This window comes from Syzygium oleosum, unplaced genomic scaffold (genome assembly GCF_021117445.2).
Source record: "Syzygium oleosum isolate NSW1041296 unplaced genomic scaffold, Sole_v2.1 Sole_v2.20, whole genome shotgun sequence".
Taxonomy (NCBI): Eukaryota; Viridiplantae; Streptophyta; class Magnoliopsida; order Myrtales; family Myrtaceae; genus Syzygium; species Syzygium oleosum.
In genome coordinates, this window is record NW_026607504.1 from 1,126,442 (window position 1) to 1,143,003 (window position 16,562).

Sequence of the window (16,562 nt, forward strand, 5' to 3'; positions counted from 1 at the left end):
TATAACCTGAACCTGCATAGGCCCGTGCCACTTCGCCTGAAGGGTCGAACAAATACAGCATGTATACTTAACTGCAGATAGTGGTGGAACAATATTTAAGCGCTTGTCAGAAGCACAAAACAGATTTATCTCGAAGCAGATAAGCCACAAAGCTCACCTGCAGAACAAACAAGAGAACCTTAACAACGCTATTCCATGTATCTGAACATTCCCAATGAAAGAACAAGAGATTGCATACACAACGTACACCGGGTGATAATTAAGAAAGTAACCTGTCGTTCTAGCTTTTCTACAGTAACCTGGAATTCCCCTAACCCACGAGATAAGCAGTCAACATCATTCAAAGAACCGAAAAAACAAGGACATTGCAGAGGAAAATGGTAAACACGAATGTCAAACCACCCAAAAAACCAATCTATCAGATCCACTGAGCAGCGTCTCTCCTGGCAGATCTAATAAATAACACAGCCAGTGTCACCCTGCATCAGTTTAAGTCTCAAGCAATAGAGGTTCAATTTTCAATACACAACTTCTCAGGCCGAATAGCTTCACGCATTAGGATTTGTATTTTCTGCTGTAATCTCCTCCTTGACCTCCTTGTTCCCTTCCTTATCTTCTAAGATGAACTCCGAACTGTCCTCAGCGACCGATAACCCGTCATTATATTGTCCAGGCTTTGGCCCATTGAAGAGCTCGTGATTTTCTAGTTCAGCTACTTTATCTTTGGCTTCACCCTTCAGAAGCTCCAACACCTCGAGCATGGTGGGTCTCTTCTCTGGCTGGCTCTGGGCACATATTAGAGCGACGAGCGCAACTCGCTTAAGCTCTTCCTCCACATACTTTCCATTAATCCTTGGATCTGCCAGGTCGCTGAACTTCTTTTCACAGGCCAGTGGTAAAGCCCAATCAGTGATCGTACGCTTTGTAGTGGCATTCAGTTTCTCGAGGGGTTTCTTCCCACTGGCAAGCTCAAGCAATAGAATGCCAAAACTATACACATCACAGCTCTCCGATGCCTTCCCTAGCATAGCATATTCCGGGGCCAAGTAGCCAAGAGTACCCTTAACTCTGGTTGTTACATGCGTCGCACCGTCGGGAATGAACTTTGCAAAACCAAAATCAGCAACTCGGGCCTTGAAATCAGAATCCAGCAAAACATTGCTGGCTTTGATGTCCCGATGAATGATATGTGGGGTTGCATGGTGGTGAAGATACCTAGATTGACAAAAGAAAAAATATAAGCAGTTGATGACACCTCTATACAGAGCCATAGTTAAAACAATATTCTATTCTCGAACTACAAGACTTGATCATCTTTGACTCGAATTATAGAACTTCATGTAGATCTTTGATATGGGAGAAGCAGAACCATCTTACAAAAAGAAAGAATATAGTGAAATATATATCAGTAGTTTAGCTTAATTATAGAGCCAAAGTGGTCATTCAACGCCTTCATAAGGGTTTAAATCAAACATAAAAAGACAGGCAGGGTTGCTCAAAGCTTACGCAATTCCCTCAGCAGAACCTATTGCAATATTCATCCGCCTGTTCCAGTCAAGAAGGCATTCTGACGAGTGCTGCCCATGCAAGTGGGAGAGTAAGCTTAAATTTGGCATGTAATCATATACAATCAGACGCTCTTGCCCTTCCGCGCAATAGCCACGAAGGCTAAGCAAATTGTCATGCCGTACTCTTGCCAGTATCTCAACCTCAACAGCAAATTCCATTTCTGCTTTGTTGCTCCAGACCTTCAGCCTTTTTACTGCAATCTGCCAATATTTCACTTTAAGAATAGAAGCTACTCCATAAAATATGAAAATTTGGAGTAAAACACGGATGCAAAGAGTTAAAATCCATGGTAATGTCTGGACGCAAAAAAGAAAGGATCTCTTTTGATGGTGATTGAACATGCACACTGAAAAAGCACGCAAAAAGAAAGGATCTCTTTCCCATAGGCACGAGCCGTCAATGTCACTAGAAGAAAAAGAAAAACAAGAAGGAGGAGGGAAATCAGAGAAGAGGGCTACTAAAGAGTTCATACCCTCCCTCTCAAAGGTTGTGCAATTTTTACACACTTCATAATTTTTCCAATGTTGAGGAAAACTCCTAAGGAAAACTCTGATTTCAGTTGACTATTGATCAGGATGTCATACTAGCAAAGTCCAAAAAAATTAATCACATCCTAGGAATGTAGAGATCTTTGGAGTTAAATCTCAGAGAACTACATAGTGCTCCATCTCCCTAGTCGTCTTAGCCAGATACAATCACCACCAAGAGCCCTAGTCAAAATAAAGGAGTTCAGTTACACCACACTTTGTAAGTGGCCAAAACTATCATACATTATAACTCAGACTCTACCAAAGTTGCTGTCCTTCATCTAGTTCCACGTCCTAGACAAAAGTCAAAATGTACAGGACTTCACTGGTCAAGATTAATTACTTTGGGAAAGCTTCATCCAGAACAATGCATTTTCTACTGAGCAAGAAATTTGGTGCCTCATAATTTAGAATTTTTCACTGCAAGGAATCCAAGAATGGATAGGCATAACCAAATAGCAATACAAAATCAACATAATCACAGCGAATTTGAATGAAGCAATTGGCTATTACTTGAGATCCATCCCATAGCTGTCCCCAGTAAACGCTGCCAAAACCACCTTCTCCAAGCTTATTATCGTAATTAAAATTATTCGTAGCTGAATGCAGTTCCTTCAATGAGAATATCCTCCATGTCAGCTGCTTCTTGCCCCGTTGATTTCTGTGATGCAACTCACAACATCAGACCATCGTTACACTGCTAAGGAAACCCAGAAGAAAAATATAGAGGCACCTCTCCAGAGAAATCAAGATATCAACACGTAAATGGGACAATCACGATACAAGCGCCGTTCGTCTCAATCAAGTCAAACAATAGCTGTTAATCTCAATCTGTCTCTGTCTATGGTCCTCTCCAATCAAAAAAAAAAAAAAAATTAGTCATCTCCAGCTTCGACTAGCAACTGGACACTAGACAGAGCATCAAAACAGAACTTTTCTCAAACACCCATGTAACAATCAGCGAAATCCGAATCGGATCAAGAATCTGAACCCTCCCTAGATCACATTTGACTTTGGCAAAATGGAAAATCAACAACGGAGCACGGTTCATCCGCAATCAAAATTCACCAGCAGACGAATCAAAACGACCCTGAAATCGCACGACCCGCGAGCTCCAAGAACCGGCACAACAATCCATTACAGAAAAAAGAGCGGGCCAACTCACCGATCCAGTCCCTTCCCACAACAGAACAAGGGACAAAACGCCATTTCCGCACCCACCCACCAATCAAAACCCACTTCCCTTTCGTCTCCCTGTCTCTCTCTCTCTCTCTCTCCTCTGTCCCTCTCTCGGCTCCTTCCTCTGCCCGAGCAGGCAGGCTAGCTAGCTTGTGACAGGCCCCCCTCCCTCCTTGCCGTTTCTCTCCCTAGAACGGAGCCGGGTCAGCGGAGGAGAGAGAGAGAGAAAGTGAAGCAACCGTAACCGACGAGGAGATGCCAAGCGTGAGCCTCTCGAAAGCAACACCGCGCTCCACATTCGCTCGTCTTTCGTTCGTTCTTGCCTGCTTTCTTTCCTTCTCCTCGGAGAAAAGCAGAGACAAGCGAATGTCGCGCAAGCGCCTCTGTTTCGCTGGACAAGAAAGTGTGTAAGCCAAGTCTCTCTTTCACTCTCTTTCTCTCTCTAGAAGTTTTGGTTTTTTCCGGTCGAGCTGATTTCAATTTTCAAATTTGCCCCCCCAATTGGGCCCCACGTGGGGGCCCATTCCTTAATTTTTAATCACATCTGTACCTGTCGTGCAATGACATAAAACCAATTTTGAGGTTCGGCTCGGTTCATTATTGGTTTTTTCTTTTCTTTTTTTTTTTTACTTGTCTTTGGTGAGAATTTTGGTTTGCGGGGTGGGCAGAGTCTTCTTCACAGCTTGGTCACAAGGATTTTTAAAATTTGAAATTTGTTAAATCGGATCTCGGGGGTTCGAGTTTATACTCCTGAAATAGTTCGGGGATGAATACAGCATAATGTCCGCATGATTTGTTTGCTTAGCTATCTCTATATAATAATTCCATATTTAATGAAGTACACCGTTACATTTTCGCGATTGTATTCAATTCCGATGTCCCGTTTTTTAGGTAGGTCAAAGGCTAGATTCATTATTGGAGATGTGGGATAGCATTGATTCCTAGATTAGAGTGGTCTTCGCATGCCTAGTGTCCTTGTTATATGTAGAAGTGAGGAAATCGCATGCGGATTATTAGAGATTTCGCCATGCAACTACTATTATTGGGATTCAAGAAACATTCTTGCTCTACATCTTATTGACCGGCGGAATCCATTTGTTAAAATTCGAGGGTCAGTTGAATGGTAAAATAATTGAGATCTTACACATTATAAAGCGTGAAGTCTCAGGTTCGATTCTCACTCGGACCGTTCATTTAGAGAGAGCTAGTTCGAAACATCAAATGATCTCCTTTTTAATGAGATGATCCATTTTAACATGCTCCAAGAAAGCTAATTTGTCTTATTGCCAATGTGAGGAGGAAAAAGTAATCCCAATTTGATTGTTTAAACCCTCTCATTTGATTGGTTTTGGCTAGAAGAGTTGGTCTTCCAAACGACACCAAAAAGTTAAAAAAAGTATAAAATTTGAAAAAAAAAAAAAAAAACCAAAGAAGGACGGAGCAGGTATCTTGTTGGGCTATGTGCTTCTTGAGTGGCTAACACAACACTCACTTCCTCCTTTTGAGGAACCAAAAATTAGCATTTTTCTAGAAAATTTTCTTGGGCAATGTCTATTATCTTAGTGCAGCACTTGTTCTAATCAAGGAATAACTTAGTTTAATCCAAACAGCATCACCTGCAGTCAACTTGGTCCGAATCCTACAATGTTGTTCCAAAACCTTTGAGTTCTTCAATGGGATGAGTGATTAGATTAAGATAAATTGTTAATGAAAAATACTCAACTTATTCAATTGGGGAAATGATTCCCTAATTAAAATATCAAATGGGGAAAAAAATTCACTAGAGAAACGTGCTTGGAAATATAATGAAGAATTTAATTCGTTAATTGCGCGGATAAATTGGCAAGGCAAGATAATGAAAAGCTTTGCTGGAGATTGCGACCGACAAATAATTCCATTGAATTGTGTGGGGCTTGATTGAACGGACGTTAGAAAGGACAAATATGGTTACGGGTATTAATTAATATTCGATTAACGCAATTACTTAAACCATTCAATTCAAATTAAATAAATAATTCACCCAATGGACATATATTTTTATTGTTGGGTTAATATCACAAAAAACTACAAACCGGTACACTTATGATAATTTTACCCCGAACTAATTTTTTGACCATAAAAAACCCCAAACTAGTATATATGTGACATATTTACCCCAAACTAATTTTTTGACCACGGAAAATACTAAACCGGTACACATGTGACAATTTTACCTCGAACTAATTTTTTGACCATAAAAAATCCCAAACTGGTACGTCTATGACAAATTTATCCCGAACTAATTTTTTTACCACCAAAAACCCTAAATCGGTACACCGGTGACAAATTTACCCTCCTTTAAATTGGATAAATATCACGAAAAATCACAAATTCGTAAACTTGTGACAAACGGAGGGGTAAAACCCCAAACTGATACACCCGTCAACTACCGTGTGTTATCAAACTCATCAATTTGATTATAAAATTTAACGAAAACTAACGTAAGCTAGATTTTGTCACAAGTGTACCAGTTTGGGATTTTTGGTGATCAAAAAATTAATTCGGGGTAAAATTGTCACGTTTTTCGTGATCAAAAAATTAGTTCGAGGTAAATTTGTCACACGTGTGCCAGTTTGGGGTTTTTTGTGATCAAAAGATTAGTTTTTGGTAAATTTGTTATAAATATACCGGTTTAGAATTTTTCGTGGTATTAACCCTTTTTTATATCAATGGCTTATCTTTTTTTATCTTTTACGGTGGACGTTCGTGCTCCTTAAAGTAAGATCTCTTCCGCTTTCTTTTCTGGCTGAGAAAAGAGGAGAAAAAAGGAGATAATATAATTAATTAAACCGTATCTTTTCTCTACTTTATACATTACCCAGCATATCCTTACTTTGAAGTCCTCATCTTTTTTGGCAGAGATGAGCTGAAATGTAGGCCCACATTGCAATAATGATTGCATAATTCAAGAATTACATAAACGGTCTTGTAAACGAGTGACGTCGGAACAATTAATATACGTAGTAAATAAATATTTCGATTTTCCATGCATTAACTACACACGATACAAGAGAGACACAACGCATTGAAAATAGTAATGATTTTAGTTTTAGGGAACTTATTAACAATTACATCTTTATATAAATTCCAAATGGATGTTTTTCTTTGGTTGGTAAGAGTACACTTGACCCAAAGTAAAACTGTTTTTGAGACTCAAAAAAGGTGCTAGATGGGCACTTAGTTATGTAATTATGGGTCCGTTTGTTTCGAGGAAAACGAATAATTTGGAAAACATCTTCATAAAAATGGCCACTCGTATTTGTTATGTAAATTAATGAACAAAAAAACATTTCCATCGTACACGAAAATATATTGACAAAAATTGCTATTGAAAATGAAAATATTTTTATTAACTGATCATTTATAGCGATACGAGTGATTAGTTTTAGGAAAATATTTTTACAATCATTCATTTTTCGCGAAACAAATGAACAAGAAATTTCAAAAATGTCAACTATATATAGGTACATATATCTCTGTTGTTTTCTGCCATTACTTACCTAGAAACTTCAAAATAGGATTCCTTTTTTTTATTTTAACATAACAAAGCAATGAATAAGACATGATTGCTCAACTTTGTCTGGTTATCCGGTTTGAAAATGCTTTCTCATCACTCTAAGCAAGTTCTGGGGAATAATAAGGACATTGGGGGTGGGAGGTGGGTGAAGAGATTCAATCAGATCTTTCTAAAAGTACACGAAAATGACAAGAGTGTACAAGGACTTGATGAATATCTTGGACCACCTTTCCTAAGTACTGCGAAGCTCGGTAAGTCGATAGGATTTAAAGTTCAGAGCTTAATTCCAGCTTTGGTGCCCGAAAATTATAGTTTTCGACTACGGATTTGTTTAAATTGTGCATTTGTTGATGTCCTAATATTGCAAATTAATTTATTATTTTTAAAAAAAATTGAAAACCATTGAGTATTTTACAAGACTCCTTTGGCTTTGTGAGATTTTGTCTTTTTCTTTTCTTTTTTTAGCAAAGTGACTTATCTTGGATTTGCAGAGCAGCAAGCTGATGGCATATTTCGATGCCCAACCACTTATTGCACAAGGCTCCAAAGTCTCTGGGCTGGTATGCCTACCAATGATTGATGTCAGAAAAAAGTGCACAACAATATTATAGGTCTCCCCATTCTTACAAGACAAAAACTGCCCTAAATCATTCTATCGTGCTATCCTCGGTGTCCATACCAAACTTTACAAGCAAGACAAAAGCTGTGAAATCCAGACAAGCTAGTGCAATTCTTCTCTTTTTCATCCATTTGGACTTTTTCTTTTATTTAACTTGCCGGCTAGCTTTTATTACGGGTAAATATTAGGATGCGATTCATACTCCTCATTCACAGAAAGGCACGAGGGATCATGCTCTCCGGCGAACAGGCGGGGGGTCCGGAACCAGCGCCTTCGGGCCACTAGAGGGTTTTTATAACTTGGGCTAGTATTTTATTGATAGTTTGGACTTGAGCCCGTGAATAATTACCGAGTAACTTAGGGCTTTCTCAGGCCCACATATATATGATCTCTTTCTCTTATTATTGAGAGTTGTAATAGCGATGTGAGATATGATAATTATAATGTGATCTATCTGCTAGATGTAACCCTAGGTTAAGGGCGAATCATAATAAACTTTGTGTCTTAATTTCTCTTTTTCGATTTTATACTCTATTTCGTTGTATTTATGCACATAATCTTAATAGGAAAGTGATGAATTCGAAAATTGTCTTCAAATTGGTTTATGGGTTTTTCTTTAATCTTCGAAATTTACTCGTCTATTATTATTATTATTATTATTATTATTATTTCTTTTACAGCTGCCACACAAAGACAAAGATCAGCAACCTCTGAAAAAACAAAATTCTATTGAAAGTGTATATATCCTTGTTTAGTTATTTTCTTTTTGTTTTGAAGAAGAGGAATGCTATTGAATTCATACTTTTGCAGGGCCCATAATTGTCCCGAAGAAGGCCCAATTAGGGGCATGATACACCAACAAGCAATGGCAAAACCTGCTGGTGCAGACCCAACATTGGACCTATCTTGAACTTTCCCTTTGTATTTGTATATAAATCCTCTTCAAAAGCCCAACAAAATTGACTGGATTTCTTTTTCCCTTGGAAATGCAAATCACAGTAGTAATTTTAGAGTGTATTGACATCCCTTAGCCAAAAAAGAATGTATTTACATCTTTTCAATGTGCATAATGTTTACCGGGAAATTCAAAAAAGTTCATTAATTCAAGCCTTTGCATGTTGAGAAACCAAACATTCCAAAGCAGGTCCGAAGCCGCCTTGAGCTAAAGGCCCTTGGAAATGTTAGCATTTTCCAATGGGCTCCAAAAAATATTTGCCAGACACATTTGCATTTGCTCCCAAGGGCTTTGCAAATGTGTTGTCAAACACACCCTATCACTGGTCTAGGAGTATTGCCTTGTAACTTATCGGAGAGTGTAGTAAAGAAAAATCTCATATGATCCTATCGTCATCTCGAAGACCAAAGTTCGAAATTGAAAACTAAATCGTTCGTAGATGGTTCTTCTTTAGGAATAGTCAACAGTCGTCAGCTTCATAAAACAATTTAAAAATTGTATGACGATGTATTATACAGGCTTCAGACACTCCTCTACGACAAAAGTGGAATAAATACAATCGAAGTCATCAAGACCAGAGGCAAAACCAGTAGAGAACGACGACGATGGGCTTCGACCGATGATGACGCCTGAACTGTTCTTGTCATGTCCCCATCGTTGGCTTCAGACATATGCTGCACGGTTCTTGCGGACCCACTTCTTGCTGTGGCATCATCGCACAAGCCAACGCCTGCATCGTAAGAAGCGTCCGAACCATCTTCAAAGCCACTGCCAGCGTCGTAGCAGAGTCCTGAGTTATTGTAGAGCCTCAGTTTCCTTCTCATCCTCCAGACCATCTCTCTCCCGAATGGGATTGGCCCCGTCAATTGGTTGTCATTCAGCCTCAACTCCGCGATGCTCCTCAAGTTCCGGAAGCTCTCCGGTATCGAGCCATTCAGGCTGTTCCGGTCAAGGTGGAGCACGCGCAGGCTCGGCAACCGGCCTAGTGATTCGGGGATGGGTCCACGCAGGTTCATGTTTGACAGTGCTAGAATGGTAAGAACGTTCATGCCTGCGAAAGTGTCATTTGGTATGGTTACGGATTCCATCGGGTTTCCTTTCAGTATGAGTGCTTCGAGAGAAGTCATGTGCTCGAGCGAGTCGGGGAATGGACCCGAAAGGCGATTGTAGCTCAAGTCCAGCAAAATGAGGTCTCGGAGATGGTTGATCGACTCGGCGATCGGACCAGTGAGATGGTTGTGGCTGAGGTCAATTTTGATCAATGAGAGGCATGTTCCTAGGGTTGATGGGATTGGACCGGTTAAGAGGTTTTGGTTCAGGTCTAGTACACTCAAGGACGGGAAGCCGAAGCCCGGTATCGCCCCGGTCAGTCTATTTCCGCTCAAATCAAGCGACCTTAAACCGGCGACCTGGCCCAGGGAACCCGGTATCGAACCATTGAGGTTGTTCTTGTGGAGATCAAGGACCCTCAAGCGGGTTAGGTTCCCAATTTCACTAGGAATTGGACCCACATGCCCATTTTCTCTGAGCACCAAGGTTTGCAATGTGGAGCCAAGTTGGCCCAAGAATGCTGGGATTGGCTGAGGATTATAGCTGAAGCAACGGTAAAAGAACAAGGTCCTGATGTGAGGGAGCTTGGTCACGGACGGCGAGATGTAGGACCGGTTCGGGTCGCAGGTCGGGAACGCGGTGTCGTCCGACAGCGCCCCGAACGAGAGCGAGACGACGTGGTACACATCGTCCTTGTCGGGCATGCACTCTATGCCATGCCACCGGCCGCGGCACACGTCGGCGATGTCCGTGGCCCACCCGTTCCCCGTGGCGCGCATGACGTCGTAGACGGCCTCCTGCTCCCGCGCGTCGGTCCGGGCCCCGCTCTTCAGCCCGTTCTGCGGGGCGTCGACTAGGCCGGAGTCCGAGGGTATCACGGTGAACGGCGCCACGAGAGGTACCAGACGGAAGAGGATGGCGACCGTGAAGACCAAATTTGGTAGGAAGAGATGGAGTTTCATCTTTGCGGGAACGACGAAGGAAGTGAAAGTGGTTCGAGAGAGTGATCTTCGATTGAACCGTGCGTGGGCCTTGTTATAAGGGGGGGATAGAGGATGAGATTGTACAAGGTTGGTGCAGGCATTGAAGTGAGCTAATTATAGGGTTCACGAGAATGGAGAGGAAACGAAATAAATGTATGGAATTCTCAAAGCATTCAATGAGTTTCACGGGACTTTCACTCGGCTTGGGCTGCTTCGAGGTCCTATCTAATTGGATACGAATCGAAGGACAGGCTCGGGATGTCCTAATCATCAATCACACCTAAACCTATTGTACGGTATTCAAAACATTTCAGTTTTGCCAATTTCATTTTTAAATCTTTGCGCGATGATTGGGCCGCCACAATAGCAATTCCGGCTACATTGGAATTTCGCACAAGGATTTAGACTAAATCGATAAAATCGAAAAGTTTAGGACTGAATTGACATCCGTACAATAAATTTAGGATCGATTATCTAGTTTTCTCCTAATGACTGAGCTGGGGAAATTTGGCAAATCATGCGGCCAATGAGAATTGGAGCGAGCGACATGATTAGATTGCAAGAGTTTTGGCAAATCTTTAGATCCAACAAGAATTTGGCGCACGTTTTCACCATTCCCCAATTGTTAAGATCGATCCTACTGGTAGGAGACAATCAGTGAACAATCTCGTCCAAAAAGCAAGCTTAATCAACAGCCCTAATCAATTGCACATAGATCTCATGCATGCACCGATTCTTGATTTTTTTTTTTTGTTTTGATCGAAAACCGATTCTTGAATTAGGTGGCCCGTTTTGTGACCTGTCTGATGCTAGACTCGCAAAAGCCGTGATTGAGTGCACCAAGCTTTCTATCGATTTGAATTGGACTCAAGTTGGTGTTTCACAATCGTCTTCGAGTATTAGAATCCACTAAAGGTAGCTTGGAGTAAATCGGATTTGTTTTTCCGTTCTTGGATAAGGAGAAGAGATGTCAGGCAGAGTGTTAGAAGAAGCAAAGTGTCCTAACTTTAGAAATGGGTTTCAATGCTAAGCAGGACGTTCTGATGACCAATGAAGGTCGGACCAACGTGCACGTGACTCGATAAAGATTTCAACGCTTATTTTAAGTTTAGAAGTCTTTAAAAAGAATAGATCAAAGTGGCAGGTGACACTTGTGAAGCTCACGATCGACGCTCTCTCTATTGAATGGAATCTCTTGCTTTCCTCTATTGATCACAGTGGTGGGTGGCACTTATCAAAGTTGAGGACTTTCTGATTGTTATTCTATATAAAGAGCTTGAAAATTTGTAATGATGGAAGAGGAGTGATATAGTGTCATGAGAGATGCTAGAGTCTGTATATGCATTTCTAGAAGTTTCGACTAGAAAGTAACACGTTTTGTACGAACTTGTCGAAAATCTTTCACCGAACGCTGCGTTTCGGATTTTATTAGAGGAGACTAGTGTCTTGAATCAAGCTCGGACAGAGAATGTCAAATGCATTTATTAAACCCAACTTATATCTTACAACTTAACACGATGATACACCAAACTCGACAATACTAACAATGAGATGACGACTTGCAAATGCTGAGACCAAGCTATGTCGGAATCTAATCAACGACACGACTAATATATGACATTGCAATTCAAGGTACGCCAAAATCTAATCAATGACGTGACTTGAGAGAATATGGCTGTAATCTAATCAACAGCTATATTCTAAGCACAACGCCGGAATTTAATTGACAACGCTGAACTGGTAGCACAACACTGGAATTTAATCAACAATTCTGGACCTGACAAAGACTCTCGCCGGAATTGAATCTACGACGTGGAATCTGAAAGCTACAACTTCGACTACTCCTAATGTGCTAAAAGTAAAGATAGATAAAAGATGTGTTGTGTTGTTCGGGGGGTTTTCTACGTCGGAAATCCTTGAGCATTTATAGAGCAGCCTGATAACCGCTGACCGGCCACTTCTCCTTGAAAGTCGTTTTCTAATTCATTACGTTTCGCACTTTAACCGCTTCTTGACTTGTCGATGTTGCTTACGCTCCTTGGGCATCACGTAATAGCTGATTTTCTTCCACGTGTCTCTTTATTTCTTGCTGTTTCCTAAATTTCATTCCTTAACTTCCTTGATCTTCACGCCCACAGTCATGTCTTTACCTTTTGACGCGTGGAAATGAATTTCTTTATCACGTGTCACCATGTATTTAATCCATGATTTTAGACTTATCGACATCACGTGCAAAGCTCGTGATTTTGGACTTGTCGACGTCATGTGCAAGGCCCGTGATTTTAGACTTGTCGACGTCACGTGCAAAGCTCGTGATTTTGGACTTGTCGACACTTTTATGACGTGTCCTGTCGATAACTGCTCCAAATTTTCCCAATGCCTCTGGGCCTAATTCACGGCCTTTTTCCGGATTCATGCTATGTGGGCCATGTTTTATGTCCTTTGTGACTTGCAACCGGCCCACTCCCATCAGGGGTAATTTTGAGTGTCAACAGAGCTATAATGGCTTGAGAATTGCGTAGTGGGTTATGGCCTTGTTGGAATCGTTAGAGCTGGGAGAATGGAGTAAGCCAAAGTGGAAGACTGGACCACTATAAATCTGATCAGTACTTTTTTTATTCCTTAAAACTCTTTCGAGTTTGTTTGGTAATTTCTACGGCACAAGTGCACATTCTATGCACTATCCATCACTAATTTGCGAAAAAAAATTTGAAGGTTTCTAAAATAATCAATTCACCTCCTCTTGATTGACGTGCACATTCTACACACGCGATGAATCAAGTGAATATAAGGATGATACAAGTTTACAATGTCCGCCCAATTAACTTCTCCCTACTATATTCTGAAATTTTCTAGGTGTATATTAGGTAAATTGTCAATGGACTTGATTTACCGTGGACAACGTGATTGAACTAGCAGGAAGCAACACACCATCTTAAAATTTGTCGTTTCGTCCATATTTTTAGAAGTCATTCTCTCTTCTTTTCCAAATTTATATATGCTTTATTGATGTTTTTGTATAATCCTCAATAAAGTATTTATTCATGTTAGGGATAAGTGCATCGGAAGTGCTAAAACTTATTACGAAAGTGCAATTGAGTCCTAAAACTCATAAAAAGTGCAATCAAATCGTAAAACTTGTTGAATTAGTGCAATTAAGTTATTCCATTGACTCCGTTTAACTAGGTTGACAAAAAATGCTGATATAGCTTTTTTTAATATTTTCTCTCTTCTATGTGGCGATGAAATGGCTAAAACGACATTGTTTGGTCTAATTTGATTTTTTATACAAATTTTATTTAAATTAAAATAATAAGCTAAATTTAAAAAAAAAAAGAGTTGGAAACCAAGTGACAAGGGCTCTTCTAACTCTTCTCCTCCTTTTTTTTTATTTAGATTTTTTTTAATTTAATTAAAATGAAATTTGTATAAAAAATCATTTTTGGACCAAAGCATTGTCATTATAGCATTACGTTTCGCGTTTTAACCACGTCATCGTCACATAGAACAGATAATAGTAAAAAAAAGCCATATTAGCATTTGTGTTAGTTATGTTATACAGAATTAATGGAATGATTTAATTGCATCATAATTTTTAGGCAAATATTTTACAAATTCTTCAATTTTCACGAGACAAATATTTATGTTTTCTTTTCATTTTTTAGACCCTGCTTCTAGAAGCGTGCGAATTCCTGGGATGTCCGCATGTGCTAATCGATAGTCAGTTAGGCTGTGTTCGTTTGCGGAAAAATATTTTTCCGGAAAATATTTTCCGCGTTTTCCGGTGTTCGGGGGCGGAAAATATTTTCCGTGGGAAAATATTTTCCTTCCCCACCCCCAAATTCTTCATTGTTTTGAGGAAAATGATTTCCTCTTTTCACAAAGAGGAAATCATTTTCCCTCAAATTGAAGGTAAAATTGCCCATGGGAGGGAAAATATTTTCCGTGGGAGAGGAAGTTGATCGCCCGGTCACCACTTTGTTAGCCACCGGTCATTGTTGCCAGCGACGCCGCCGCGCGCCGGCCGGCCGCCGCCGCCCGGTTGCCCGCCGCCGCCCGGTCGGCAGCCGCCCCGCCACCGCCGGCCGCCGGTCGTCGGCCTCCGCCGCCGCCGGTCGCCGGTGAAAAATATTTTTCGAAACTTTTTCATATTGGTCGCCGAACACCAGAAAATTATGTTCCGGGAAAACATTTTCCAGGAAAATGACTTCTAGGAAAATATTTTCCAAAAGGAGAATATTTTCTGCCAAACGAACGGAGCCTTAATATAAGTAAGGAAGAAAACAACTGAAAAGTGTACTGTCTTATCACTGGCTCGTTTTCTTTTCTCGTGTGAAGGGCTGCGCGACATATTATTTTAATAACTTGTGAACGAATTCAAAAAATAAACCAAAAAAAATAAATTCAAATTACAAGTTCTTGACGATCTAATTGTGTTTTCTCAAAGAAATAAGTTTTGTTTTTGATCTTGTTCTACTCTAACTCTCAACTCACTCTCAGACTTTTGTCCTACCTCATTGTAGAGCATAGAAGTCAAACTCCACGCCCGAAACTAAACGTCAACATCCCTAACCCATTGAAAAAGTGGGGATTCGAACTCTTCACTTCTCCCTTCCCAAGTGGGAAAAGAAATAAGTTCTTTTTTTTGGTCGAAAGAAAAAGAGAAATAAGTTCACGTACCAAATTTTACGGCTTTTCATAATTTGGTTTGGTCTCAAATTTTTATGAAATTTCAGAGAGCCGCAATGCACTAGATAGTGCCTAATTGAGAAAAAGTAATAAAAAAGTCCTAAACATATTGCATCGGTACCGATTCGATTTCAAACTTTTCAATTAGATCAATTTAGTCCTGAGCATTTTCACATTATGATCAATTAAGTCCATCCGATCAATTTTGGCTGGAAATCGCTTACTCCTCATTGGGCATTGGACAAGGGCCATGACCCTCGTCGGCCACAACAAAAAAAGAAAAAGAAAAAGAAAAAAGAAAAGAAAAATAACATAAAAAATATTTAAAGATGTAAATTTTGTCAGCCTTAGTGCCATTCGTGTCACGTAGGACGGCTAGCGTCCACGTCAGTGATGCCAGATAGACTCAATTGATACAAATGTGAAAATGTTTAGAACTAAACTGGTCCAATTGAAATATTCGTGACTGAAATAATACCGATGCAATAGATTTATGACTTTTTTTGTACTTTTTCCCTTTAATTTGTTTTCCATCTTTATTCATCTTTTTAGCTGGAAAACTTAAAAATAGAAAAAAGAAAGGTGGCTTGATGGGCGAGCCTGGGCAAGACCTTAGGAGGTTCGGGCCTGAGCAGACTAGGCAGGAGCACGCCCAATAAACAGATCTAATAATGCTTAATTTTTATTTGTTATTTTAGTTAGATTTGAACTAGATGTATGCGGTTTATTTCATGCAAGTGAATACGAATTTGTGAAATATTATTTCTTATTATTTTCATGAATAATGAAAATATCTTCTATTTATTTATTTATTTATTTTTGTAAGCTATATAATTGACCATTTTCAGAAAAACATTTTTCAAATCATGCAAATTTCCACGAAACAAATGAAACTTAAATTGAACCATATCGTGGTTGCTCTTGTACTCGAGCACACTCTCAGTGTCGCACAAGTGTCTCACGAGGGTCATATCCAATTACGAACAAGGTAGGAGCAGCTAATAATTTTCCCATTGTTCCGTTATGCGCAACACTTATCACATTTTCCAGCACGACTTACTCATGCTGTCAATATTCACGCAAGTCACGCATTTCTTTGCGTCTTATATAACAATTCCTCTAAAAAGAATTTAATGCCGACGAGTATCTCAAAGAAACTAGCTAAATATGCCACTATATGAAGTCTCACTTTTTAAACCAAATCGAACCCCATCGTGCTTGGTCCTGTACCTAAGCACACACTCTCGTGCCATACAAGTACATGTCTCATTTTAGTAGTGTCCAGCTACAAACAAAGGAGGTGCAAATAACAATTTTCTCGGTGATCCGTCGCGTGCAACACTTGTTGCATCTTTCGGCACAACCGATACTCGCTGTCAATATCCACGCATATCACGCATTCCTTCTTGTCTCGTAAAACAACTCCTCTAAAAAG

At 40.0% G+C, this 16,562-nt stretch overlaps 1 protein-coding gene across 1 annotated transcript; it reads right to left on the reverse strand.

Moving 5' to 3' along the window:
• Nucleotides 1–311: 311 nt before the first annotated feature.
• LOC115689092 (protein TOO MANY MOUTHS) lies at nt 312–10,459 on the reverse strand. Its single transcript, XM_030615057.2, has 5 exons — nt 8,942–10,459; nt 3,262–3,416; nt 2,610–2,757; nt 1,507–1,769; nt 312–1,215 (listed from the first exon to the last, which is right to left on the reverse strand). Exons 1-5 carry the CDS (start codon nt 10,415–10,417, stop codon nt 549–551), a joined length of 2,709 nt encoding a protein of 902 aa, XP_030470917.1. The 5' UTR covers nt 10,418–10,459; the 3' UTR covers nt 312–548.
• Nucleotides 10,460–16,562: the final 6,103 nt, after the last annotated feature.

Excerpts from the sequence above, each read along its gene's own strand:
- LOC115689092 (XM_030615057.2), bottom strand. The coding sequence starts at position 10,417 with ATGAAACTCCATCTCTTCCTACCAAATTTGGTCTTCACGGTCGCCATC. Across the intron at positions 3,417-8,941 it reads TATTTATTCCACTTTTGTCG|CCTGCCTGCTCGGGCAGAGG; the intron begins TAGAGGAGTGTC and ends CAAGCTAGCTAG. Across the intron at positions 1,770-2,609 it reads AGCTATGGGATGGATCTCAA|ATTGCAGTAAAAAGGCTGAA; the intron begins GTAATAGCCAAT and ends AAATATTGGCAG.